Source organism: Lissotriton helveticus, chromosome 10, assembly GCF_964261635.1.
Source record: "Lissotriton helveticus chromosome 10, aLisHel1.1, whole genome shotgun sequence".
In the NCBI taxonomy this organism is placed as follows: domain Eukaryota; kingdom Metazoa; phylum Chordata; class Amphibia; order Caudata; family Salamandridae; genus Lissotriton; species Lissotriton helveticus.
Window position 1 is genome coordinate 619,423,981 of NC_136071.1, and position 26,518 is coordinate 619,450,498.

General features: G+C 47.2%; 1 protein-coding gene across 5 annotated transcripts in view; it reads right to left on the reverse strand.

Annotated features, from left to right (window-relative positions):
* The window catches only part of CIITA (class II major histocompatibility complex transactivator), a 561,355-nt gene that overhangs the window by 50,564 nt on the left and 484,273 nt on the right, over positions 1 to 26,518 (reverse strand). For all 5 annotated transcript variants that reach the window (XM_078663163.1, XM_078663160.1, XM_078663162.1 and 2 more), the window contains one exon: positions 21,825 to 21,908. In XM_078663163.1, the coding sequence (XP_078519289.1) occupies positions 21,825 to 21,908 (84 nt within the window). The remainder of the gene's footprint in view (positions 1 to 21,824; positions 21,909 to 26,518) is intronic.

Consider the following 26,518-nt stretch of genomic DNA (forward strand, 5'->3'; position numbering starts at 1 on the left):
TAGATGAAATCTTATGCAGATGCCCGGCGAAGAGCCAGATCCTCGTCCATTCAAGAAGGGGACTGGGTACTGGTCAAGCAGGAACAGCACAAGAAGACAGACTGTAAGTTTAGAGCTGAACCCTTGGTAGTCACACAGCAAAAGGGAACGATGATAACTGCTGAGTCCGACAACAAGAGAATCACACAGAACATCTCCCATTTTCAACGGTGCACTCCGGCGGTCAAGGACGCTTTCACCAAGACGACAGAAAGACCGAATAAAGAAACGCCCGAGACTGACTCTGTGACACCGATGCCTGAAGACCAGACAAGAACTGAATCTGGAACTGGAGAAGTGTTTCTGCGGCCCAAACGAACCATCCGCAGACCAGTCCGGCTGATTGAAGAACTATGACCAAGTCAGAAGTTTAATTTCATTTGTTAAGAAAGGGGGAGATGTAATACTGTGAGATGCAGTCTAGTGTTTGGGGGGTGGAGTTAGGGATGTAACGGGAAGAGGAGGAGTAGGCGACAGGAAAGGGGCAGTTAGAGTAGGGACGAGCTGGCAGATGGAAGCTATGAATAAAGTTCCTTCAAAGACATCATAGTGTCCGAGTGTTATTTACCTTTGGGACACGACAGACATCAGCCAGAGAGTGAACAAAAGCTTGACGAAAGACAAGCAAAACGCACTGGGGCGGTCTGTCCCAGGCGGCACTATTTTGGGGGCGGTGGGCACATGTGCAGTGGCTGTTTCTCAGCAGCCAGTCTGGCACTGCATAATCTGCTCACAGCGATAGCATGCGTAAGAATCTATTTGTGCATCTCCACTCTAAAGAAGTGATCTTTAATTGTCAAACTCGGGCGTTCTATATTACTGTGAGTTTCGATGCCCAGCATTATACATCTATGTTCCTGTTGCTGGTCTCCTGTGAAAATGAATGCTCAGCACTTTGAAGAGAGTTCTAAATGGAAAGCAAATGGATGAAATTAGGAGGGCAGCCTGGTTATATTAAATGCTGAGCGCAAGAGATCTTGTGCTGCTGCGTCTAACGAGCTGGTGATATTGCTATATTGCGGATGCAGGCTCAATGGGTAATTTGTACTGAAGCTGCACGATTTAAATGGGGAAAAAAGTGACAGTCCGGCGGGAAGTATGTCGTTATGGCGCAGATCATGTCTGATGCCACTGAAATTGTGCAAGCCGCAAAGCAAATGATCTTTCGCCACTCAATGTGTGCTCCCTTAGGCCAAAGGCATGGCGCTCATGTTTGTATTATTGGATTGGATGCTGTCACTTTCGGGTTACATGGCCATGCAGCTCTTTACGGCAGGTGCATTAATTCACGAAGTTGTCTTACTAGACTTCGTTCTAACCTGGTGACAAAGAGATCTCTGCTGAAGGTGCATTAACCCTCTGAGTTGTCTTACTGAAAGTCCAACCCTGAACTTTCGGGTTTTCATCTTCCTCCTAGAATTCTGTCCTGCAGCCTGCAGGTTACGCACAAATCTCTTTGGCAAGTTGGTGAGGCCTATAAGTTGTCTCTTTCAGTTTTAAAAGTGGTTTGAAGGTGACATACATATGTCTGCAACTGCAAGTCACCAAGGAGTTCCCAAGTACGTATAGAAGGAGAGGGTTGAGAGCTGAATTGCGCTATGAAGTCATAGAACTCTGATGTGATCTGCAGCATTCTTGTGGCGGAGAGTAGTTTATTTCTCATAATACATGGCCACATCTTTACCCTTCTTCCTAAAATAACAAATCATTAGTTGCTTGTTTCTTTTCCAAAAATATTATGATTGATAATACGCAGAATAAATAGGAAATCTGTAGTTCGAAATGAAACACACCAGTCTGAACACCAATATAAAGTTCATAATTTGTTGGAAAAATATGTTCGAAGCAGTTTTATGTAAGCAATTTCCTAAAATGATTGTCTTTCAGATATTGGGTATAATGCAAAGACAATCCTGGCTTTCACTTAAAAACTCTAGCCTGGCAAAAAAAAAGAACACTGCCATAAATGCACTCTCTCTCTATCCTACCACTACTCGAACCGCACTGGGCACTCCTACAACTAAACTCTAACTCTGAGGTGACAGTCCTCTGCTGGATCTTTTTATTTTTTTGAGTTTTATATAGCGGGAACTAGACCCAAGACATTAGGTAGATAGGAATATTGTATTTTTTCAACTGCATAATATTGACGCCCTTGGATCCCAGATTTAACTGAGAGTTTCCGCCATTAACATTACCTGAAATGGATGAGGCTGTTATCACCCCCCCCCACTCCCCCCATTGTTTTCTTGTTGGTGACCCTCAGCCAGGAATGGGAACAGTGCTTTTGTGTGTGAAATGTTCCCCTGCACCTGGCTTTCAGTTTCCTCACTGCTTTCTCTTGATGCAGAAAATACATATATCATAGCGAAGATATTAACCCCCTGAGTGTGAAGCACAAGAGTAGATGGGCTGCGAGGAGACCTACAGTGAAGTAGAGAGTGGCATTGTAAGTTAACCCCTGACAGTTCACCCCCGCACCCCCGCTGCTCGCCGTCCTTTTTCCCCGGCCATGGGCGGCAATCTGAGGGATAGCCCCAGGCACCAGAAGCTCTAGCTACGCCACTGACAAAACGTAAATATAGTCAGCAAACTTAGCATAATGACACTTAAGGATATCCAGATAAAAGTGTTGAATAAGAGCCTGGGGTTCTTCCCGATCTCAGACGTGGCTTATTCCAACTCCAGACTGAATTCTCTGAATTATTCCAGAAAGTACGCCTGGAAGTATTTTTTTCATAGAACGAACTGAGCTCCACAGAACCCACTAATGCTGGTTTATGTAAAAAATCGTATTTCAAACCCTAAACTATCAATACCCCACAATTGTCTTGTCCTTCGAGCAAAAGGTGACCTAAAAGGTAGATTCCTTGAAAAAGAACACTACTAGACCATTTTAGAAGCTATCAAATGAAGACAAAATATATTTTTTAGAATTAACAAACACCGATTCCATTACGATCAAGCCGGCAGATAAAGGGGGAGCTATTGTTATAATGCCAAAATGAATGTACAGGAGTGAGTGCTTGAAACTCCTTAATCATTCAAGAAAATAAAATAGGTTAGATGAGGACTCTATTCCTGATATAATGGAGACTATTGCTTTTATAGTGGGCAAATCTATGGAAAGGGATTGGGATCACAAGATACAAGGCAGAATCTTTGGTCACCCAGAAACCAAGGAGCATGCTTGGAGAAATCCTCCTGGTAGGGTGATTGAGAAATTCTATTTGCCTGCAAAAGGGATTTTAAAGAATCAACAGGCCTTGTAAGCTCTGTATGGTTCCAAAGATCACAATTAGTGAATCCAGGGTACATTCTTGGAGGAAGGGGTTGCATCCTATTTTAAAACATTTCTAGTCCTGCGATTAGGTTATTTAAAGACCAATGTGTCAAATTTCACCTAATCATTACAGAAACAAATGTATTATGGATTCACTAATTGTGATCCTTGAATCCATATAGAGCCTAGTGGTCCTATTTTTGTTTAGATATTCAGATATTGAGGGGGTACTGGGTTAGGATCTTTAAATACTTTCTCATTTCCCCATTATTTGTGCATACTGCAAAAAGGATTACCTTCTACTAAGATGGCTGTTTCGCTCTAATGTATTGATGTGGTGGTATGCATGGGGACATTTTCTAATTGGGGTGAATGGCTTGCAAGTGCAGAAGGATTTTTTGGTTTTACGACCAGATAAGGGAAACCCAAGGATACCTAGGGACCAAGGGTAGTATTAGAGCTATAAGGAGCACCTGTTGTGGTGCGCCCCGGAGAGATACACACCCCTAAAGAATCCATTTTTATTTGTATATAAATAAACTACAGATTTATCTAATTTATCCTGTGCATTATTGTTGTGCACTTACAGTATTATCCCCTTCATGTTCACTTAGGGACCATTGTTCCTTCTAGCTTTGAAGGTTTCTTATGTAGCACACAGTGCTTTGAATATCGGTTTGTAGCCTGGTATGGCAGGCAATGTGGCCTTTATCTGCCTGGCACGTGTGGTCAATGTGCCCCACTGACCGGAGCCATCTTTGGAAAGGGAAGCATGCTGGGACAATGACCTTTCTGGTTGTTTTGCGTTTTAATCTAAGAATGTGGACTTTGGTGCAGGGTCCCTCCACATAGTATGTAGTTCCCACCCTAACTAACGTTTGGAAGTGAGGCCCTGCAGGAAGCGTATTCCAAACTCCACATCAATGTACCTTGAAGATATATGTACCGGGTAGGTACATATATATTTGAGTCAGGTATAGAAAACCTAGACTTACTTACATATTGATATTTTTGGGGGATATTTTGTACCTTACGCCGTACCAGTTTTGGGAGAGCCTTTTGTTTGCCGCTTTGCTCCTGACTGCTTTGGAACCTCGCGGTACCCGCTGCGTGGGATCCGCATCGCCCGTCTGCCTGGGCGCTTCACTTTGCTTTTGTGGGGCTTGCAACTTTGGACTAGAGACCTGTGGGACTAGCAGGGCTGTGAGCTCCAGGTGAGAGACAGGGACTCCATTTCCCAGGAGTCCCTGCGTTGTCATCACCTGCACCTGGACGCTCTCCCTGTTTGACCCGCCCCGAGCACCGAGTGAAAGGTGCCTGCTTGCCCCTGCATCGTTGGGAGACGCCTTACGCCGTAGCAGTTTAGGGAGAGACTTTTGTTTGCCGCTTAGCTCCTGACTGCTTTGGAACCTCGCGGTACCCGCTGCGCGGGTCCCGCATCGCCCCTCTGCCTGGGCGCTTCACTTTGCTTTTGTGGGGCTTGCAACTTTGGACTAGAGACCTGTGGGACTAGCAGGGCTGCGAGCGCCAGGTGAGAGACAGGGACTCCATTTCCCAGGAGTCCCTGCGTTGTCATCACCTGCACCTGGACGCTCTCCCTGTTTGACCCGCCCCCCCGAGCAGCGAGTGAAAGGTGCCTGCTTGCCCCTGCATCGTTGGGAGACGCCTTACGCCGTACCAGTTTTGGGAGAGCCTTTTGTTTGCCGCTTTGCTCCTGACTGCTTTGGAACCTCGCGGTACCCGCTGCGCGGGTCCCGCATCGCCCGTCTGCCTGGGCGCTTCACTTTGCTTTTGTGGGGCTTGCAACTTTGGACTAGAGACCTGTGGGACTAGCAGGGCTGCGAGCGCCAGGTGAGAGACAGGGACTCCATTTCCCAGGAGTCCCTGCGTTGTCATCACCTGCACCTGGACGCTCTCCCTGTTTGACCCGCCCCCCGAACACCTCTCTCCTATAATAGGAGCTGTTATTGCCGCTGCGCGGGAGCGCACCGGAGCGTACCGGGAGAAGCCCGGGACAAGGGCGGGACCGTCTGTGGCCGTCAGGGGCCGAGGGAGGCCGGGCTGGGCCCCCCCTCTGTCATCCTGTATTAGTGACATTCAGGTTTCCTTTTGTGAGCTTGTGTCCAACAACGGCATCAGGTATTGTCATTTGTATAACATAGTATTCTCATTAAATACTCGGGTTATTAAACATGACTTCACCTACAACCTCCACCACCAGTATCCCTTCTCAGTCCGAGGTGGGGCCAGTAATTTCGGGCCCTTTGGATAAGTATTTTAGTCGGGTAGCCAATGATATCGACAGAGAGATTACATTGGCAGAAAGACGCGCTGAGCGTAGGCTGTCAATCGAACTTCTTAAAATACCCTTGGATAAAAGACAATCACAGGTTTTCCCGGCATTGATTCCCCCCCGGTCATCCCTAATTCTACCAGTGGTAGTTGAAACTCCTTATGTTTTCCCCCCTACGATTGAGTTGTTGACTGATTTGCATGTGGACTCTGATATTTGCTCTCCCCTTGTAAGCACACCTCCCTTACCTACCGATCCATCAATAGGGCAGCCGAATTCGGCCCAACGGAGTGTGTTAAATCAAGTGGTAAGAGCAAAGTCATGCTCCAAAAGGAAGAGATGTCCTGCCCCAAAGAAGTGTTACCTGTCTAAACCCCCCAAAAAAATTAAGGAAAGTTGTAGCATGTTCCCGCTCTTCCCAGGAATCAGAGGTTGGTCCTAATGGGGTAAAGACATGTGAGGAGGGGGCAGCTTCTGAAGCGGTTAGTTCTGGCTCGAATAGCATTGATTTACAAGCTATGGGGTTGCCAGAGCTTCCACCTGTAGTCCCCCCCTGTCTCCTGAGGGGGGTAATGTGCCAGTTGGTTTCAGCTCCAAGACCAACGACCTCCCAGAAATGGGAGTGGTAGAGTCCCTACACGTCACCCCCATCCTGTTACTCGAGTTGGAGAAGTTAATGAGGTCTCTCTTGACTCCGCTCGAGGAACAAGTAAAAAAACTAGCAGATAGGCTAGACCACTTTGAGCAGACAACCTTGGACAATTTTTTTACTACGAAATCATTAATTAAGTCCCACATAAAGATAGGGGAGTGTAGTAATCTTCACCAACCTAGTGGGCAGGGGAAAGGTGTGTCGGCTGTTGTATACCCTCCACCTGTGGATGGTACGCCAAGTAGGCTTCAGGGTAAAGGGAAAACTAAAAAGACCAACTTGGAGCCAATGAATAACCCAAGTAGTAATACCACCAAAGTAGCTAAGCTCCCTGTCACAGTTGTTACGGATACAAAAGACCGTTCTAGTAGTGTTGCCCCTCCATCTAATGCCCCTCAAGCCCCATCGAATAACCTAACACCCTGTAATGGTACTGCAGTCAGCAGTATCAGAAACATCGCTGGGAACAAAAACACTCCATCAAATAGCTCCCAACCACCACATGACATCTCTTCTCTCGGATCTGTTGTTCCTGCCAATAGCCTGCCTAAACCACTCCCAATGAGGGCGCAGGATACCTCACATGAATCTCACCCCAGATTCTTTCCCATACGTGGCTGTCCTTATAAATGTGCCACCACTATTGGCTGAGCAAAAGGAATCCTTCCAAATGTTAAAAAATAAGGTTATGCATTGTGTGATCGTGGGCGGTCAGCGGACTGGTAAAGCAGGCGAGGAGGCCGGATATAGTGGGCGATAGCGATTTATTAGGGTTTGTTTATACAAGGTTTATACGGAGACAGTAGGAGAGTCCGGTCCAAATCACGGGAAGAGGTGTCCGTCTTCTTCTTTCTTGTCTGGGCGGGATGAGGGTCCAAGGGAAGGCTGGGTCTTTGGTGTAGCTGCCTCGTTGGGGTCGGAGAACACCTCGGAGGACAAACAAGAGACAAGAGGGAGCCGTTAGCTGTGCTTGGATTCGAGATCCTGTACCTTCACCGTTAACCCGGGAGTGCGAGGATACGAAGGGGAAGTGAGGGCGGTATGGGTATGGATCAGGGAAAGGAAAGAAATAGAAGTGCACAGGGATGTGGGGAGAGGGGTGCTCTTTGTACAGTGTGAAGTGCGTATTTACAACCTGTGTAGTGCTTACTTGTGACGTGCCTAGGATAGCGGGAACAATTTACACTGGGAGGGCTTTATAACTATTTACACGGGCACCTAGCGTGCTCAAGGGAGTAACTGGTACTCACGCGCTCCGCCGTAACTCTCCTCCGAGTTACGGCCGCTCTCCAGCCTCCTCCGTGGGACTCCACCACTCTTCGGACCACTCCTCGCGTTCTCCGTTCCCGTCTTCTCCGTCCGTCACCGGTCCAGCCGAATTCTCCTGCCACAATCCTTCGACAACGCTCGTGTCTTCTCTTCCGGCTTTTCTGTATCCGACAGTCGGTGGAGAGGCGGGCCTTCCGGGGTCACGGTGTATCCCTTCCGGTCCTTCGACGCCTCTGATTGGTTCCTGTACAGGAGAGAGGGGCGGGATGCCTGTCGTCAGGGACGCTGTTGTTGGGGGCTCTACGCGTCTACCTGAACGGGCTAGGGTGTGAGGCGGTAATAGGGGAGCTAGATAGTCTCGGTTATGGGGATCTCGGGTCTCGAGATCACATTCCCTTCCCCTAGCTGTCTTTCTTGTACCCTCAGTGGACACAGGGTAACGAGAAAGGTAGTCTGCGTTACCTTGTTCTAAGCCCTTCCTGTGTACAGTGGTGAAGTGATACGGCTGGAGGGATAGGAACCAGCGGAGGATTCTATCATTGTGACCCTTGTTCCGCGCCATCCACTCCAGGGGAGCATGGTCAGTGTAGATGGTGAATTGTCTCCCCTCCAGATAATACCGTAGGCTGTCTACTGCCCACTTAATGGCCAGGGCTTCTTTCTCCACCACGGCGTAGTTTTTCTCTCGGGGAAACAGTTTTCTGCTAAGAAAGAGGACAGGTTTCTCGTTCCCTTGGGGGTCTTTCTGGGAGAGGACCGCCCCGAGCCCCTGTTCGGAGGCGTCCGTTTGTAAAATAAACGGCCGTGTATAATCTGGGCTTACTAACACTGGATGGGAGGTCAGGGCATTCTTTAGATCCGTGAATGCCTGCATCAGATCAACCGTAGGGGATTTGAGAAGGGTGTCTGTTCTCATAGATTTTTTTAGGAGGTCGGTGAGGGGGGCTGCTCTTTGTGAGAAGTTGGGGACAAACCGTCGGTAATAACCCAGGAGCCCCAGGAAAGCACGAAGGTCTCTCTTGCTCTGGGGGAAGGGGAGGGACTGTATGGCTTCGATTTTGCTCTCCTGGGGTCTGATTAAGCCTTCCCCTAGGAGATAACCTAGGTACTTCACGGTCTGTGCTGCTAGGGTAGTTTTGGAGGGATTAATGGTAAAACCATGTGCTCCTATGGAGGAGATGACCTGGTACAGGTGTTCCAAATGCTGGGACCAGTTGTCACTATAAATCACGATATCATCGAGATATGCACCAGCATAAAGAGAGTGAGGTTGCAGGATGTTATTCATGGCCCGTTGGAACGTGGCTGGGGCGCCATGAAGCCCAAAAGGAAGGACCAGGAATTGGAATAACCCGTCAGGTGTGGAGAAGGCCGTCTTTTTTCTGTCTTCTTCCCGTAGGGGAATCTGCCAATACCCCTTACAGAGGTCTAGCGTGGAGATGTATTGGGCCTTCCCTATGCGTTCGACCATTTCGTCGACGCGGGGTAAGGGGTATGTATCAAAGGAGGATATCTTATTTACCCCCCGGAAATCAATACAGAAACGGACAGACCCGTCCGGCTTGGGTACGAGTACTATCGGGGAATTCCACTCGCTTATCGAGGGCTCGATGATGCCCATCTGTAGCATCTGTTCCGTTTCACGTCGGATTACATCCCTGCGGGCCTCGGGGACTCTGTACGGCCTTTGACGCACTACCTGCCCGGGTATGGTTTGAATCGTGTGCTCAGTTATAGAGGAATGTCCCGGGGAGGAGGAGAACACATGTCGCAAAGGAAATAGGGCTGTTTCGAGTTCCTGTCTCTGTCGTGGGGTGATGTCGGGATCGATACAAGGGTTGAAGGAGAGGAGTCCTGTGCGTGCTGACCCACTTAAGACGGGGCGGGGGCCTTCCCATTTTTTTAAAAGATTAACGTGGTATATCTGAGTGACTCCACGACCGGGATCTATGTCTAGCTCATATGTGACAGGGGTCACCTGCCGTAGGACGCTATACGGACCTTGCCACTGTCCCAGGAGTTTTTGATCGGAGGAGGGCATCATAAGTAACACAAGATCCCCTACCAGGAAGGTTCTGGGTTTGGTGCCCTTATCGTATTGGCCTTTTTGTCTGTTCTGGGCGCTCTCGAGGTTCTGGCTTACTATGTCTCTCATAAGGGATAGGTGGGTTTTCAGATTTTCCATGTATTCAGGAAGGGGCCGGGTACGGTCTGGTTCTGCCTCCCATGCTTCTTGGGCCATATCAAGAAAGGTGCGGGGGGGTCGGCCATATAACAATTCATAGGGGGAATACCCGGTGCTACTTTGGGTGGCACAACGGATAGCAAACAGGGCAAGGGGTAGCATGTCTTCCCACCTCTTGGCTTCTAAGCCTAACAGTTTCTTAAGGGTCTGTTTTAGGGTGGCGTTATACCTCTCGACTAAACCGTCGGTTTGCGGGTGGTACGCCGAGGTTCTGATCTGTTTGATCCCCAGGCTGGCGCATACCTGTTTCATCAAAGAGGAGACAAAAGGAGTACCCTGGTCGGTGAGTATTTCCCTGGGAAAACCGACCCGAGTGAATACAGTAATGAGGGCCTTCGCAATGTTCTGGGTGGTGGGTTGTCTCAGGGGTAGGGCTTCAGGGAAGCGGGTGGCATAGTCCACAATTACCAGGGCGTAACGACACCCACTCCGGGACGGTAATAGGGGTCCGATTATGTCCATCCCTACTCTGCTGAATGGGACGTCTATGATGGGAAGGGGTTGCAGCGGGGCCCTAGGGGGTCGGTATCTACTGTGTTTTTGGCAGACTGGACACTCTTTGCAAAACTTTTTGATATGCTGGTGTATTCCGGGCCAATAAAACTTATCCAGTATTGTTTGGCTGGTCTTCTCTTCACCGAAATGCCCTCCCAGAAGATGGCTATGTGCTAGGAAGAGTACCTTCTCCTGAAAGGGGCCGGGGACCAGGAGTTGGGGTTTCTGGTGGATCCCCCCTTTTCGGTATAAAAGGCCGTTTTTCTTAAAGAAGTAGGGACCTACGTTAAGGGGGTCCTCTTGATCCACTGCCCTTCCCCAGGCTTCCTGTAACAGGGGGTCTTCCTGCTGTGCGGCCCGGAATTCACGGTCCGTTTGCCAGGGGTGTTCATCTGGAAGCACTGGATAAGCGCCTGTGTATTCCCTTTTTTCCTTTTTCTTCTGTGCTTTGGTTTTGGCTGGTTTACGGTGTTGTAGGGGGGAGGATAATCCCTTAGGGAAGGGAGCTTCTTCCCACCAGTGTGTCAGGGACTCTGTGGTGTCATGCAACATTCCGGGCAATCCGGGGTAATCACTTCCTAGGATCGCCTGTTCTGGTAGGGCGGGGATCAGTCCCATTGTAAGAGCCGTGCCGGGATCCTTTTCATGTTGCACCAGTACTTGGGCGGTGGGGTAACTCTTCGTGTCCCCGTGCACACATTGAATGGCCACCCTGTCGGACGAAGGCTGCACAGGGTAGGGTAGGTCTTGAGGCCTGATAACACTCTGTCGACACCCTGTGTCCGTAAGGGCCATGAGGGGTTGTCCATCAAAGTTCACTGGACGTCTGAAAGGGGGCGGAGGAGCCCCTGGTACGGAACACACATAGTTCCGTGCCAGACCCACTTCCATCGGCTCTTCCTTGTGTGGACAGTTCCTGGCAATGTGACCGAAGCCGCCACAGCTATAGCATTGTGGTCCGGGATTGACAGGACGTTGTATCACCGGGGTGGGGAAGAAGATAGGAGGATCAGGTCTTCTTGGTACCGGGGGTCGTGGAGGTCGTAGTCCTGTGGGGGGATGTGGTTTGTGGGGATGATCGTCCTTTCCCCTCTGGACCTCCTGGGCCCTGCTGTAAGCGCTTGCGATTTCTATTGCTGTGTCCAGGGTCAGGTGAGCATGCTGGCGTACCCATCTTTGCGTGCTGGGATGCAAAGACGATAGGAATTGTTCCAGGTAAATCTTTTCCAGGATATTCTCTTTCGTGGAGCTGTCGGGTTTCAGCCAGCGGTTGGCGAGGTCCTTGATTCGGAAGGAGAGGGCCCTGGGATTCTCTTGGGGTCCTTCTTTTACTTGGCGCAGACGTACGCGGTAGGTTTCCGCATCTATACCCAGCCGCTCAAGTATGCATTTTTTTACGTCGTCATAAGGGGTATTGCCTTGTATATTCGCTTGCTGGTAGGCGGCTTGTAGTTCTCCCGTTAGCAGGGGCCCTAGATAGTGGGCCCACCGGTCTAACGGCCAGGCGGCGGCCTGGGCCAGCCGTTCAAAGTTGGTAAAGAAAAAGTCAGGGTCCTCCCCCGGTACGTATTTCTGCAGTACCACTGACGGGAGGGAGGACATCGGGCGCGGTTGACCCAGGACATCGGTCAGTTTCCCCATAGCCTGGTCGTGGGAGGATCCCTGTCCCTTCAAGACATCATGGAGCTGCCCCCGATCGTCCTCGGCAGTTTTGAGGAACTGCTCCATCAACTTTCCCAGTTGTTCTTGAGATTCCGCCATCCTTTTCATCACGGCCTCCATTCCTCCAGTGAATCCCACTTCTGACACCAGATGTGATCGTGGGCGGTCAGCGGACTGGTAAAGCAGGCGAGGAGGCCGGATATAGTGGGCGATAGCGATTTATTAGGGTTTGTTTATACAAGGTTTATACGGAGACAGTAGGAGAGTCCGGTCCAAATCACGGGAAGAGGTGTCCGTCTTCTTCTTTCTTGTCTGGGCGGGATGAGGGTCCAAGGGAAGGCTGGGTCTTTGGTGTAGCTGCCTCGTTGGGGTCGGAGAACACCTCGGAGGACAAACAAGAGACAAGAGGGAGCCGTTAGCTGTGCTTGGATTCGAGATCCTGTACCTTCACCGTTAACCCGGGAGTGCGAGGATACGAAGGGGAAGTGAGGGCGGTATGGGTATGGATCAGGGAAAGGAAAGAAATAGAAGTGCACAGGGATGTGGGGAGAGGGGTGCTCTTTGTACAGTGTGAAGTGCGTATTTACAACCTGTGTAGTGCTTACTTGTGACGTGCCTAGGATAGCGGGAACAATTTACACTGGGAGGGCTTTATAACTATTTACACGGGCACCTAGCGTGCTCAAGGGAGTAACTGGTACTCACGCGCTCCGCCGTAACTCTCCTCCGAGTTACGGCCGCTCTCCAGCCTCCTCCGTGGGACTCCACCACTCTTCGGACCACTCCTCGCGTTCTCCGTTCCCGTCTTCTCCGTCCGTCACCGGTCCAGCCGAATTCTCCTGCCACAATCCTTCGACAACGCTCGTGTCTTCTCTTCCGGCTTTTCTGTATCCGACAGTCGGTGGAGAGGCGGGCCTTCCGGGGTCACGGTGTATCCCTTCCGGTCCTTCGACGCCTCTGATTGGTTCCTGTACAGGAGAGAGGGGCGGGATGCCTGTCGTCAGGGACGCTGTTGTTGGGGGCTCTACGCGTCTACCTGAACGGGCTAGGGTGTGAGGCGGTAATAGGGGAGCTAGATAGTCTCGGTTATGGGGATCTCGGGTCTCGAGATCACACATTGGTTAAGGGTAAATAGACCATTGCCTGGGGAAGTTGATGGCTTGATCATTGGAGTAAGAAGGACGGTGTGGATAGGCTGTACTTCTAAGAAATTGGGGGGTGACTGTATAGTTGTCAATTTTCAAGATCCTAGGGTGGTAAGTTTGATAACGAAACATGATGGAGGTACAACTTGTGGGGGAATTGGTATTGTAGATCTTACTTTCTTTTATCCGAGACCAGCGGGTGTGGAATCTGTTATGACAATTTATCCAAGATCCTTAACCAGTGTCCCGTTTCTAGGGTCGGCCCCCATCACTGTACCATTTCAACAGAATAGTTATTTTGGTGGCACAAATATCAATCGCCTTGGAGTACTGAGGGAGCCGGGGTGGGGGTATTGACAGATGCTTGATAATGCTATGAACAAAACAGAGGACATGACTAGCCGGAACCCATGTGGGAATTTTTCTAAACTTGTTTAGGACCAAAATGTGGAACTAAATGGAATGAATACTGGCTTGGGGATTGAGACCGTGAAGAAATTATGCGGGGATTGTAACCAAATATCTGGGGGTGAGGATTCAACTACTTCAAGCACCCTAAGTAATCAGGGGGTTGAGTATAATAATGCAGACGTAACAAGACATGGGGTGGGAGCAGAGGTAACCCTGAAAAATCCGCCAATGAGGTCTCCTGTAGGACCAGTGCCCAGGGACTGCCCAAGTATAGGGAAGTTTTTCTCGTGGAATATCGCTGGGCTGGTTGGCAAACTGATGTCCCAGGATTGGATAGATTTTGTTAATGGTTTTGAAGTCTGTCTATTCCAGGAGACATGGGCATGTGATCCTATTTTTTTCCCCGGCTATCTAAACTTTTCAATCCCGGCAAGTAAAGGTGCCAGGGGTCGACCAATGGGTGGCCTTACAATTTGGGTGAAACAAAGCTTACAAATTGAAGCAAAAGTGGTCGATCTTTGCTGTAGGGACATTCAAATGCTAAGATTGGCTCCAGAAAAGGGGGAGTGATAGATATTTATAATATCTATGCTAGGGGCATCAACTCAGGAAACTCCCCCACTCTAGAGGCCCTGTCCACTTCCTTAGAATTACAGTCATTGGGGAATAAAATCATAGTAGCGGGTGACTTGAATAGGACTTTTGAGCCACTAGACAGTATAGATGATCCTTTGGGGCAGGACGAGGACACACAATGGGGTGTCCCGACCCTAACACTGGCTCCTGTCAAACGGTGGACTAAAGATATCCTGTCAATGAATGCTATCTGCCTGGAATATGGGTTGAGAGCTCTCAATGGGAGAACGAAAGGTGATAGGGAAGGTGCTTGTACCTTTGACAATGGTCTTAACCATAGTAGGATAGACTATGTCATTTGCAGCCTTAGTCTATGGCAGTGGGTATGGGACATGAAAGTTGAGGGTAGATTGGAAAGTGATCACAATCCCCTCTGTGTGACACACAATTGGTGGTCAATCATGCCTGGTGGCCAGCAATTGAATGATGATCTAATGCCCATAATGACTAACGATATGCGTAGACTTAATTGGCCAAGTGTTTTGGCGAACGCAGATTCAATGGACTTCATAAGTTCTGAGTTGGATGCTGCAATTGCTGCAATGGAATCTGAAAATTCCGTTAACCCAGGGTCTAGGGAAATAACGGAAATACACAACAAGCTCTTTACCCTCATAAGACCACATTTTATGAGAGCACGTAAGATAAATAGGAAACAACCACCTAAATTAGCTAGGTGGTTCAACCACCAGTGCAGGGAAGCCAGGCTAGCCTTAGGTAGCGCTATTAGGAATAGGGATAGGGAAGCTATTAGTAAGGCCAGGAAGCACTATAAGGCTAGTATATCACTAGCGAAAAAAACATGGGATGAAGAGTATTGGGCTTAGTTGAAGGAAGCGTCAGGGGTCAAGGACTCCAGGTTATTTTGGAGATTATTAAAGTGGGGTAGAGGTGGTACTCCGAATAAACCTGACAACAATGTTGCCGAGGGTGCTTGGGTGGAATACTTTAAACCCCAATATGCAGGGTCTAAGGAGGTTGGGATTGTGAAAACGATTCCAGTGGAATTTTCAACTGGAAATGTATTCTCTCTTAAAGAATCTGAAACTGCAATATGTGCAGCCCAAGGGGGAAGGGCCCCGGGTCTTGACGGGATACCGTCTGACGTCTTTAAAAACGACATGGGTCGGTGGGCCAGGTATGTCGCCCTCTTGGGAAATTCTATTGCCAAAGGAGCTGAAGTCCCGGAAGTATGGAAGGGGGCGATCATTATACCCATTTATAAAAAGGGGGATAGGTCCCTCCCAGCTAACTATAGGCCGATAAGCCTGATTGCCACCATTCAAAAAGTGGTGGGGAGAATGGTGGTAAACAAGCTAATGGATTGGGTCGAAGACAACAGCGCATTGTCCCCTTACCAGGCCGGTTTTAGGCGGGCCACAAGTACGGTTGACCAGGTGTTTCGGTTTGCCTTAATTCAATGGGGAACGGTGGTACTTGGCGAGGGCAGCCTGTATGTCGCTTTTGTCGACTTGCGGGCTGCCTTCGACCTGGTCCCAAGGGGAAAGCTTTGGGCAGTCCTGAGTGAAATTGGCCTCCCAGCCGAGTTACTTACGCTAATTATGCGGCTGCACGAGGCTAATTTTGCCAAGGTCCAATGGGGCACGAATGGTGAATCTTCCGCCGATTTCTCCGTTGAACGTGGTGTTCGCCAGGGATGTGCAATGGCACCCTTGCTCTTTTCGTTATTTATTAACGGAATTGTGGCTCGGATGTTGGATGCCTGTGTCGATGCACCCTCGTTGGCGGGCCTCAGGGTCCCGATCCTGATGTTCGCCGACGACACATTAATTTTGTCCAAAACACCGGGTGGCCTGCAGCGCGCCCTACATATCTTTGACCACTTTTGCGGGGAACACGGCTTGGAAGTGAATGTGGGTAAGACCAAGCTGATGACTTTCTCGCCTAAGCGTAGAGCACGCCCAAAAATACTTTTGAATAATTGCGAGTTAGAGGTGGTCAGTGTATTTACTTATCTCGGGGTCCAGATCACCAACAATCTAAAGTGGTCCTACCATATAGAAAAGGCGGTCCTGAAACATCAACAGATCGCGGGAGCATTAAGGGTTGAACACAAAAAATCAAAATCTAAACCTATCAAAGCAGTCCTGGCAGTTTATGATGCAAAGGCCATTGGGTCTGCCCTGTACGGGGCGGAACTATGGGGCTTTGACAAGGTTCTTCACTTGCAGACATCAGAGAACAGGTTTATTAGGGGTATAACGGGACTCCCCCAGAGTACCCCACTAATCCCGCTTGGTCTTGATCTTGGGAGAAGATCAGTCAGTGACCGAGTAAGATTGCGCCCAATCCTTTATTGGCGACGCCTTTGGACCACCCCAGAGATACGGTACTATGCCGATGGATTCCTTGCAATTATCAAAGCAGATGTTTTCCATAAAATAACATGGCTTAAATACCTCAGGGCTGCTCTAGGTGAACTCGGTCTCTCCAACCTCTGGAATAATCCCTCTGGGGAAGTTTTTCCCAGTAAAAGCACCATCAAAAGTTTATATTGGGATAGGATTGATGGCAGACTCTGGAGCAGAACGAGATCTGACACGATGGGGGGGGGGGGCGCTTCTTGGAAATTAAACCGTGTCCATTGTTAGAATTATACTGGGACAGTATTACCGTCCCAGGAGACAGGAAGCTAATGTTCCAGTTAAGATCTGGTTCTCTCCCCCTGAGATCTTTGACGGGCAGGTGGAGGAGTGCGACCAATTTGTGCTGCCCGGTGTGTGGTGCAGCTAAGGAAAGCATAGGCCACTTTTTATTCCTTTGTAAGGCATACGCAACCCCTCGAAGAGTATGGCTAGTTCCCATTTGTAGGAACTTAGGGACAGTTAGTGGTGTTGAGGCGCTAAGAATTATTTGTACCTCCACTGATTTGCCAATTGTTGTGAGAACAGCAAAATACCTGGGGTGGGCATGGTCCATCAGACGGAGGGCTATCTCTTCTAATGTATATTGATTATTGAGTAAATGTGTATTTAACTGTTTTTATTCCTTCTCTGTCAAAGCTTGCACAACGGTTTTTATTATTGAATGTATAAGAGGGTCAATTTTATGTCTTGTATTTTCTAAATGTATGCTGTGCTTTTATGAGTATATTGCTCGAATAAAGCTTTGAAAAGGTTATTTTGTACCTGATATTTACAGCTCTAGATATTCTGACTTCAATATTTAGTATGCACACCTTTACAAAAGAATCACCATAAATGAGACAGTGGCTAGAAAGAATGGAGTCTTTGTGCTTCTGAGAAGTGATGACATTTTCCCTGGGAGGTATGGTGCTCGAATTTGACCCTTGCAATTAGAACATTATATGCATTTGCCATTTTAATTTTTTTCAGCCAGTTTCCTTCAAATAGCAGTGGTCACAGATGAAAAAATACTTATTTTGAAAAGAATTAGATGTGCTTTGAAATTACATATGCTCAAGGTGCCAATTTCCTGGCATTTTCAGTCACTCATAAATAAGTCAGCTGAATAACATTACAGTGTAAAACAAGCATTGGCAAGGCCAATAGTTCTAACGTGAATGTTCTAAAGCATACAAGTACATGCATTTACAAATGCTGTTTGCGTGTGTTAGCATGCTAAAATAAGACCTATAGGCTTTGCCACTGCATGTTTCAAACAAGACTGCAAAAAATTAACTGAGAGGGGTATATTTGCAATGAAATGGCACAGTGCAGTGCTGCGGACAATTTTGCAGCACTGCACCATTACAAAAATGCAGGGATGTGCTGTATTTACAAGAATATGGCACACCCCTGGGCATTCCCTTAAGCTGGCTCTAAAAAGTAGCTTCCTTGAACCAACAGAGACACCTTTGACCCATAGTGCAATGGTGCTTGCATTTCAGGGATGATTGTTTATGTGCAGGAAGGTGTCCCTTCCAGCACACAAAGATTCAATAATGGCGATTTGCTACTTCTATGCACATAGAAGTAGCAAATTACCCTTATGTAGTTTTTTTTGTGTGCAGGAAGGGAGACTGCAGCACACATAGAAAAAGCAAAAATGGGGAGAAATAAAAGTATTTCTCCTCATAGTGCCAATCTAACACCTGCTTTTACATGGTGTTAGATTTTGGCACTGCCTCAGATTTACATATCCTTGTAAACACAACCACAACAACACCCATTGCACGCACCTTTCACACAGAAATCTGTGTGAAAGAGTAGCATATTTACAAAGCAGGGTTAAGCCATGAAAAGTGGCTTAAAACTGCTCTGTAAATATGGTGCAGGGCACTGTCCACCGGAACGTCGAAAAAAGTGACGTTCCAGTGGCTCAATCCTCTTGTAAATATGCCCCGGAGTTTTACAACTTTTTGAAACACTATCATCGACAACTGAAGCCTGAGTTCACTATAAACCTTAGGTGTACCTGCAATACACTGACAACATTTACAAGCAACCCATCAACAATATTATTACACAGAGATGAAACTTTCCCCAACTTCATGATCTCAACAGAAATTACCACAACATGGCAGGAACTAGGCTGGCACTATAATTCGAGATAAAACCACAGGTGCAGCTAGAGTTTTCAACTAAGAGATGGCACCAAATTTGTGGAAAAAGACACACAAATCAACTTTTTTGAACGTATTGGGAGTAGTCCTGCTGGCAAAATTATATTTTGTGTGGAGTGCTAAAAATCTTCAGAGTTCATAGTGCCTAATTGGTTAGCTCTGGACTTAAATCAGAAAATCTGCCTCATCTAGGTCATAAAGATGGATGAAATGGCTGTGTGGTGTGGAAGCAGTGGTTGATTTGTAATAAATAAGTGCCAGGGTTCTTGTCAGGAGGCAGCATGCACCAGCCGATTTCTCCTATTAGCGCCACCCTACAACAGAACAAACTACTAACCATTAAAGTGGGGAGAGAATGTGCTGTGATGGCCAGAGCTGCAGACTTTGGAGCTGAGGAATCAGGTTCAAGCCTGGGCAAGGGCTCAACAACCTGTGATTCTGGGCAAATCGCCTAATCTCCCCTTAAATGAATGTGTCCTTAACTGGTGCTTATGAAAAGCGCCAGAGATGATTAAGTGCCAGTGCTGAGCACCGGAAACCACAGGCTCAAATTAAGCAGTGTCGAAATAAAGTTTCTTTTTGATTAGAAAGTAATGTCAGAAAGCTGTTGAAGATAGAACTTTTTATTGATGTTTTCTGTTCGATTTAACTGTGAGGCCGCTTATTGTGTAACTGGCCAGAGTAACCACAGTTTCTGCCCTGCTTTATTTCTTATTACCATCTTCGATATTGACAAGTCTGGCTCATACATAGAACATTGGTGACCCGCTTGGACCTCTCTTCCACTCTCCAACCATAGGTTCCCCACTTACTTATACACAGAGTCACTGGACAAATGCACTTTTTGGCAGCTGCGTTTTCCACATATTTATGGATTTGGCACATAGTCCATCACCTGCTGCATAATGTACAGATTAAAACAAAATACATTTTGTTTCCAGCTCAAATGGATCAAAAGTTACATAAAACGCAGCGACATCTATTGCCAGGCAGCGGAAGGCCATTTAAAAAAAAATGCTTTTATTGTCATTTTATAAAAAATTAGAAGACATATTTTGGTTCAACTTCAATGGAATCATGGCCTTTATGGATACTGCGACATAGTTTCATGCAAGATCTTCAGCATATGACAGAACATGCCACCCAGGCACAACTAGGTGGTTCATTCATAACAGGTGATCCATTCCTATAAGAGAAAACTCCTTTCCCACCCTCCCCAGGGAACCACACCATGTTGCAGCAAAGCGAATATACCACTCAAACTCCCATCTACACTTCTGGAGCTGTGCACCCTATTTATGCAGTGGCGGAAACTTGAAAGGCTACCCCTGCAAAGTACATAGAGGCCTCCACCCCCCCCCCCCCCCGCCCCAAACTCAGTCAGGAGCTCTCACACCAGAGGCTCATGTCCAGTGCCGGGGCGGGGGCGGCTCTGGAGCTCGGGAGCCCACCCACACTTTGGGGGCTGCGGGGGCTAATGTTAAACAACTGTATTTACGGAAAAACTCATGTAGACAATGGGAAGTTGAGGTTGAAGTTGGGGGAATTTATAGAGCGCACATATACCAAAAAGGTTTCATGGCGCTAATGCAGTCCGGCAGCAGAACAGGGCAGCAATTAGACCTCAAAAGCTCTAATGAATAGCCAGGTCTTCAGACCTTTGCGGAACTCCAAGTATGATTGAGAAAATCGAAGATTATCAGGAAGTGAGTTCCAAAATCGAGGGGCCTGAAAGGAAAAACTCAACCCCCCATGTTTCTTCCTAACAAAGCGTGGAACAACCAGAAGGTTCTTGGAGGAGGAACGTAAGTTTCTAGAGGGAGTGTAGGTTGTAAGCCTAGATGCTACATAGGAGGGAGCTAAGCCCGCTAATGATTTAAAAATAAGACACCCTAGTTTAAATAGGCATCTATGGGCAACCGGTAGCCAATGCAGTTGCCTCAGAAGCGGAAGAGCATGATAGTATCTAGACCGACTATAATTCAGCCTAGCTGCCTGATTTTGAATAAGCTGTAGTTGGCGTAGTTCATAAGCAGGGATACCGATATAAAGAGAATTAGCATAATCGACCCGAGAGATGACAAGGGCAAGGAGGATAAATTTGAGAGCATCAGTGGTAAAGAACCGGGACACCTTAAGAATAGTGCGGGGACATAAAAAACAGGAAGAGACGATCATACTAATCTGGGTGTGCATCGGAAGGTCGTCACTGATTTTGATGCCCAGACTTTTCACAGACTTAGCGGGAGAGGGGGCAGGGCCAAGAGAAGAAGGCCAGAAATTAGAAGACCAGGTATTGGATGAGCCTCCGATCAGGACTAGTTCCGTCTTGTCGGGATTTAACTTAAGATGGTTAGTGGTCATCCAGTCCTGGATAAAAATCATAGTGTTCTGGAAATGGGAATAGAATCAGGAGAAGAAGAAAAGGTGAATATGAGTTGATTGGGACCTGTAGTAAGGCGCACTGGCCCAGTGGGAGGGGAAACCCACTGCTGAATCCCAACTATTCCTCTCCCCGTAGAGACAAGCTAATCCCCTGCGTGTTATAATAATATCATCTTAATAGAAAAGTCAAGGAAGATCATGGTGGTCTGAAGTCATTTTTAGCATGTTCCATAAAATCATGTAATACTGTATCCAAGTAAATTGGCAGGGGTCGCCTGCATGGGTCTCTCTTCTCCTCCCTCCGGAGGGCCATGCTTTTGGCCTGTGCCTATCTGACAACCTCTTACCGCCCCTTTGGGCTTAAAGGAGGAATAGCGGACTTCCACCTTATTGATTTCTGACTGCATAAATTTAGTCAATCCTGCCACATAATTTGGCTCTCTCCTGCTGCATAATTCCAGTGGACCTGTAAATTACACATCAACATTGTCTGTATTTTCCTCTATGCATTCATACTTTATATTATTAAGAAGAGACAATTAAGGTGCTATAGAAGAAAAGAAATATGGAATGTAGCGGTAGTGATATTTATTTGACCTTCATATATCAGAAATTACATTTTAGTGCATCAAGAGACCATTGTACTGGAGAGTGTGCCCTTTAGAAACTTCACAAAACTTAAGTTGAACTGTAAATGTCCTTAAACATCAGGACATGAACTTGACTTTTGGAAACATTCCATTATACATTTTCGAGGACTTACCCCAGACGTTTAATCCTGGGGCATTTACTGAGACTTTCAGTCAGCTTCTGGGCTCCAATGCCAGTTATTCGGTTGTACTGCAGGCTGAAAAATAAAAACGCCCGTTAGCACACTTGCTAGAAAAACTACTACGCCATTTATGTTAAGAATATTACCACAATTCAAATAAAAGCTCTAAAACCACTTTTAAAATGTTTTTGAATATAAGCGAGATGATGTGCAAGCAAAACTCATTTTAGGGAGTCTTCCATGGTCCATAAATGCATGGCTTTGGGGTAATACAGAGAGCCAACGTGTGAATGTGCCTTTTTCAAGCATTTGTGCCTAAAAAGGTGCAACACAGGCCCCTTTTGATCAATCCTAAACTAGGTAAGTTGGTCCCACAGCTAAGGAATATGCTACTTACCAGTATGCATCTGTTCTTGGCATAGAGGGCTGCAGAGTGGTACATTTATGAATAGATCGCCATCTGGTGTTGGGCTCGGATGATTGCACTTGTTTTTCTTCTGGAGAAGTCTTTGTCGTCATAGATGACTCCTCCTCTTGGTGTTAGTGCGCATGGGCATCGGCTCCATCCTTAGATTGTTTTGCCATAGTAGGGTTAGATGGAGTAGTGTAGTAGAATACATAAAGATATGCCCATGTAAGTGTATCTAAATAAGATAATGTTGGGACAGACACAGGTTTCCGGGGAGGCAGGGAGGGCATGTACCACTCTGCAGCCCTCTATGCCAAGAACAGATGCATACTGGTAAGTAGCATATTCCGTTCGAGGCATATGGGCTGCAGATGGTACATTTATGAATAGATTGTACAGCAGTTACCTCCCTAGCGGTGGTCACCAGTGTCTGTCGCAACTGTTTGAAATAGAGTTTTTAATACAGCTTGGCCCACTCTGGCTTGTTGTGTAGCCTGTACATCAACACAGTAGTGCTTTGTGAATGTATGTGGTGTAGACCAAGTTGCTGCTCTACATATGTCATCTAGGGGAATGTTCCCTAAGAATGCCATAGATGCTCCTAGCTTTCGTGTAGAATGAGCTCTAGGAGGAACGGTTAATGTTCTCTTTGCTTTAATGTAACATATCTGTATACATCTTACAATCCATCTAGCGATGCCTGCTTTAGAGATAGGATTGCCCTTGTGTTGGGGAAAATGCTACAAATAGTTGTTTAGTTTTCCTGAAGTTTTGTGTCCTTTCTATGTAGTACAAAATGGCTCTTTTGACATCTAGTGTATGTAGAGCCCTTTCTGCTACCGTCTGTGGCTTTGGAAAAAAGACTGGTAGTTCCACTGGCTGGTTGATGTGAAATGCTGAAATTACCTTAGGCAAGAACTTTGGGTTTGTTCTAAGAACCACTTTATTCTGGTGTAACTGTAGGAATGGTTCTTGTATTGTCAATGCCTGTAATTCACTTACTCTCCTGAGTGATGTAATGGCTATAAGGAACGCCACCTTCCATGTAAGGAATTGTATCTCGCACCTATGCATAGGTTCGAAAGGTGGTCCCATTAGTCTGGTGAGTACTACGTTGAGGTTCCAGACCGGGGAAGGTGGTAATCTTGGTGGAATGACTCTTTTAAGGCCTTCCATGAAGGCTTTTATCGCTGGCACTCTGAACAGTGATATATGCTGCCTGTTTTGTAGGTACGCTGCTATAGCTGCTAGATGTACTCTGATAGATGTGTACGCGAGATTACATTGCTGTAAGTGTAGTAAGTAGCAAATAATCTCCCTTGTTGATACGTCCAGAGGGTTGATATTATTAGTAGTACAGTGTATAGCAAACCTCTTCCACTTAGCTGCATAGCATGCTCTGGTGGTGGGACGTCTCGCTTGTTTAATTATCTCCATGCAATTTGGGGGTAGATCTAAGTACCCAAATTCTAGGATTTCAGGAGCCAGATCGCTAGGTTCAGTTGTGTGGGATCTGGGTGCATTATTTCTCCATGGTTCTGTGTAAGGTGCATGGGTAGAATTCTTAGCTTTTGATGTGGCACTTGTGAGAGTTGCAGGAGCGTGGTGAACCACGGTTGTCTTGCCCACGTGGGTGCTACTAGTATCATGGTCATTGAGTGTTGTTGCAGCTTTCTGACCACTAATGGGATTAGTGGGAGAGGGGGAAAAGCGTATGCAAATTTGTTGGACCAATTTATCCATAACGCATTGCCCTGCGACAGGTGGTGTGGGTACCTGGACGCGAAGCTTTGGCATTTTGCGTTCTGATGAGTGGCAAAGAGGTCTATCTCTGGCTGTCCCCATCTTTGGAAGAATGGCTGCAGTATTTGTTGGTGCAGTTCCCATTCGTGTATTTGTTCCGACTGTCTGCTTAAGATGTCTGCTATCTGGTTTTGGACTCCTGGTAGGTGTTCGGCTAACAGATAGATGTTTTGAGGAATGGCCCATCTCCAGATTTCCTGTGCTAGTCCGGATAGTTGGAGAGAGTGCGTCCCCCCCCTGTTTTTGAATATAATACATTGCTGTCATGTTGTCTGTTCTGATCAGGACTGCTTTGTTGGCAACATGTATTTGGAAGGCTTTCAATGCTAGAAACACTGCTAGTAGTTCTAGATGATTGATGTGCAGTCTTTTTTCCTGCACACTCCACCTTCCTTGTACTGTGTATTTCTCCATATGTGCTCCCCATCCTGTGAGCGATGCGTCCGCTGTTATTGTCACCTGTGGAATCGGTTCTAGGAACGACCGCCCCTTGGCAATGTTTGTTGTGTTCCACCACTTCAGAGAGCGGTGTGTGCGGTCGTCTACCAACACCAGATCTGTAATCTGTCCTTGAGCCTGATTCCACTGTGTCGCTAAGCATTCTTGTAGCGGACGCATTTGTAGTTTGGCATATGGTTAGGCTGTGGGGTTTTAGGTTTAAACCTATAATAAATGATAAAACCCCACTGAAAGAAAAATAGCCCTTACCGGTGAAAACATATAAACACTGAAAAAACACCTGCACAACCACAAACTAAATGCCATTCAAAGAAAGGAAAAGGAACGTGAAAGAGTTTTGTTCTTACTGAAGGAGTCAATAAAATGTAACTTTGTTATACAAGCTAGCAGTAAGAAAGACTTGCTAACATTATTCTGCTTGAGTTTTGTTCTTTAGGGATCCCACTAAAATATTGTTTCTTCTTCCTTTTATTTTTTCCGTTTTATGGCCTTTGGTCTAAAGATGCAGGGTTTAGTTTCACGTTTTAGGTTTAGTTTAATTATTTTAAAAACTGTAGAGAATCAGGACATATCAAACTCACATTTGATATTTTGGATTCTTTCACTGATAGGTAAAATGGCTAGTTTCATAAAAATCTTTCCAAATATGTGTCATCACATTTGCCCACAGAGAATGGGTAAAAAACATTAATACATCAGACCTTAGTTTCTAGTGGGTTAGTATTGTGTAGCGGGGTGGTGGGGACAGAGGAAAATAAAGACTGGTGGAAACATACCGACGATAATTCTTCTGTTTCATCGCCCCAGGAGTCATGGGAAACCGAGTCCAATGCGTGGTGGAACCAAGTATACGCGTCTAGGGATGACTGTACCTTTAAGGAAGGCGAGGCTGACGAGGAAAGCACTCCCCCTTATGACGCCATGTATGGTCAAGGCCACGGATTGGCAGAGAGAAACCCGCCCTCACAGGAAGGCGGACACAAAAGCACGGAAGTAAACAGGAAGGTGTGTCTCGACACCTGGAGGGAGTACGGAGGTCGGAGCGGATATACTGCAGAGCCGGAGGAGCCGAAGAAGAACGTCCCCGAGGAGCCAGGACCAAGAGCGTCTACGCCTGGAGGCCAACGTTCCCATGCACCGCCCAGCCACACCCACGGAGGAGTGTGGCTAACACAGGTGCGTGACCGGGTATCGGGGTGGCTGGGGCGGCGTCAGTAGTGTACATAGCCGTGTACATAGACCTGCTTGTTTGTTCACTTTTCTCCCGTACTCCTCACCGCCCTTCTCCCTTACCTATTCCCTCTCCTCACCTGACCCTCACGAGACGTGCACCGACTGTAGCAAGCCACTGGTGTCCTCACTTGCACTTGGTTCCCTCCCCGGGGTACGCTCTACGCGAATAGAACGCTAATAGCCTTGTCTTCTCTTCCGCATGTGGCGTTGGGACCCGGCACGAGACCGAAGCGGAGAAGAGCACGAAGAGGAAGAAAGGCGACGTACCAGCCCGCGCAGATTCCGGGCCCTAGCCGACACGTTGGACCCCGCTACCCTAGCGAGAGAAAGACAGTCCCTGAGAAGGAAAAAGACCTTTATCAAAATAAAACCGCGTTTACCCAATCCAGTTGTCTCAGTCCCTCCTTCTGATCCGCCACATATTGATAGTAGGTGAATTGCCAACACCTCAGGCTTTAAACATTAAATCTAAGGTATAGTGACAAGTATATATATCACCAAGCATCTGGGATAGTGGTGAAAACGTGACACCAGACTTTTGGAAAACATGGAACGCAGTGCCACTTGCTATGCTCTGCAAAAAAGGTTCTTTCCAAGTTCAACAAAGATTGGAGTGATATTGTTTGTATTTGTAGTGATTCAGCTACGTATATAAAAAAATTGTGTGATGACCTGTCAAAATTGATACCCAAGCTGAAGTGATCCCCTGTAGGAGATCCTTGCTACTTGTTAGATGGTATGCTGAAAGCATCTTTACAATCTTCGGAGTTAATGAGGGATA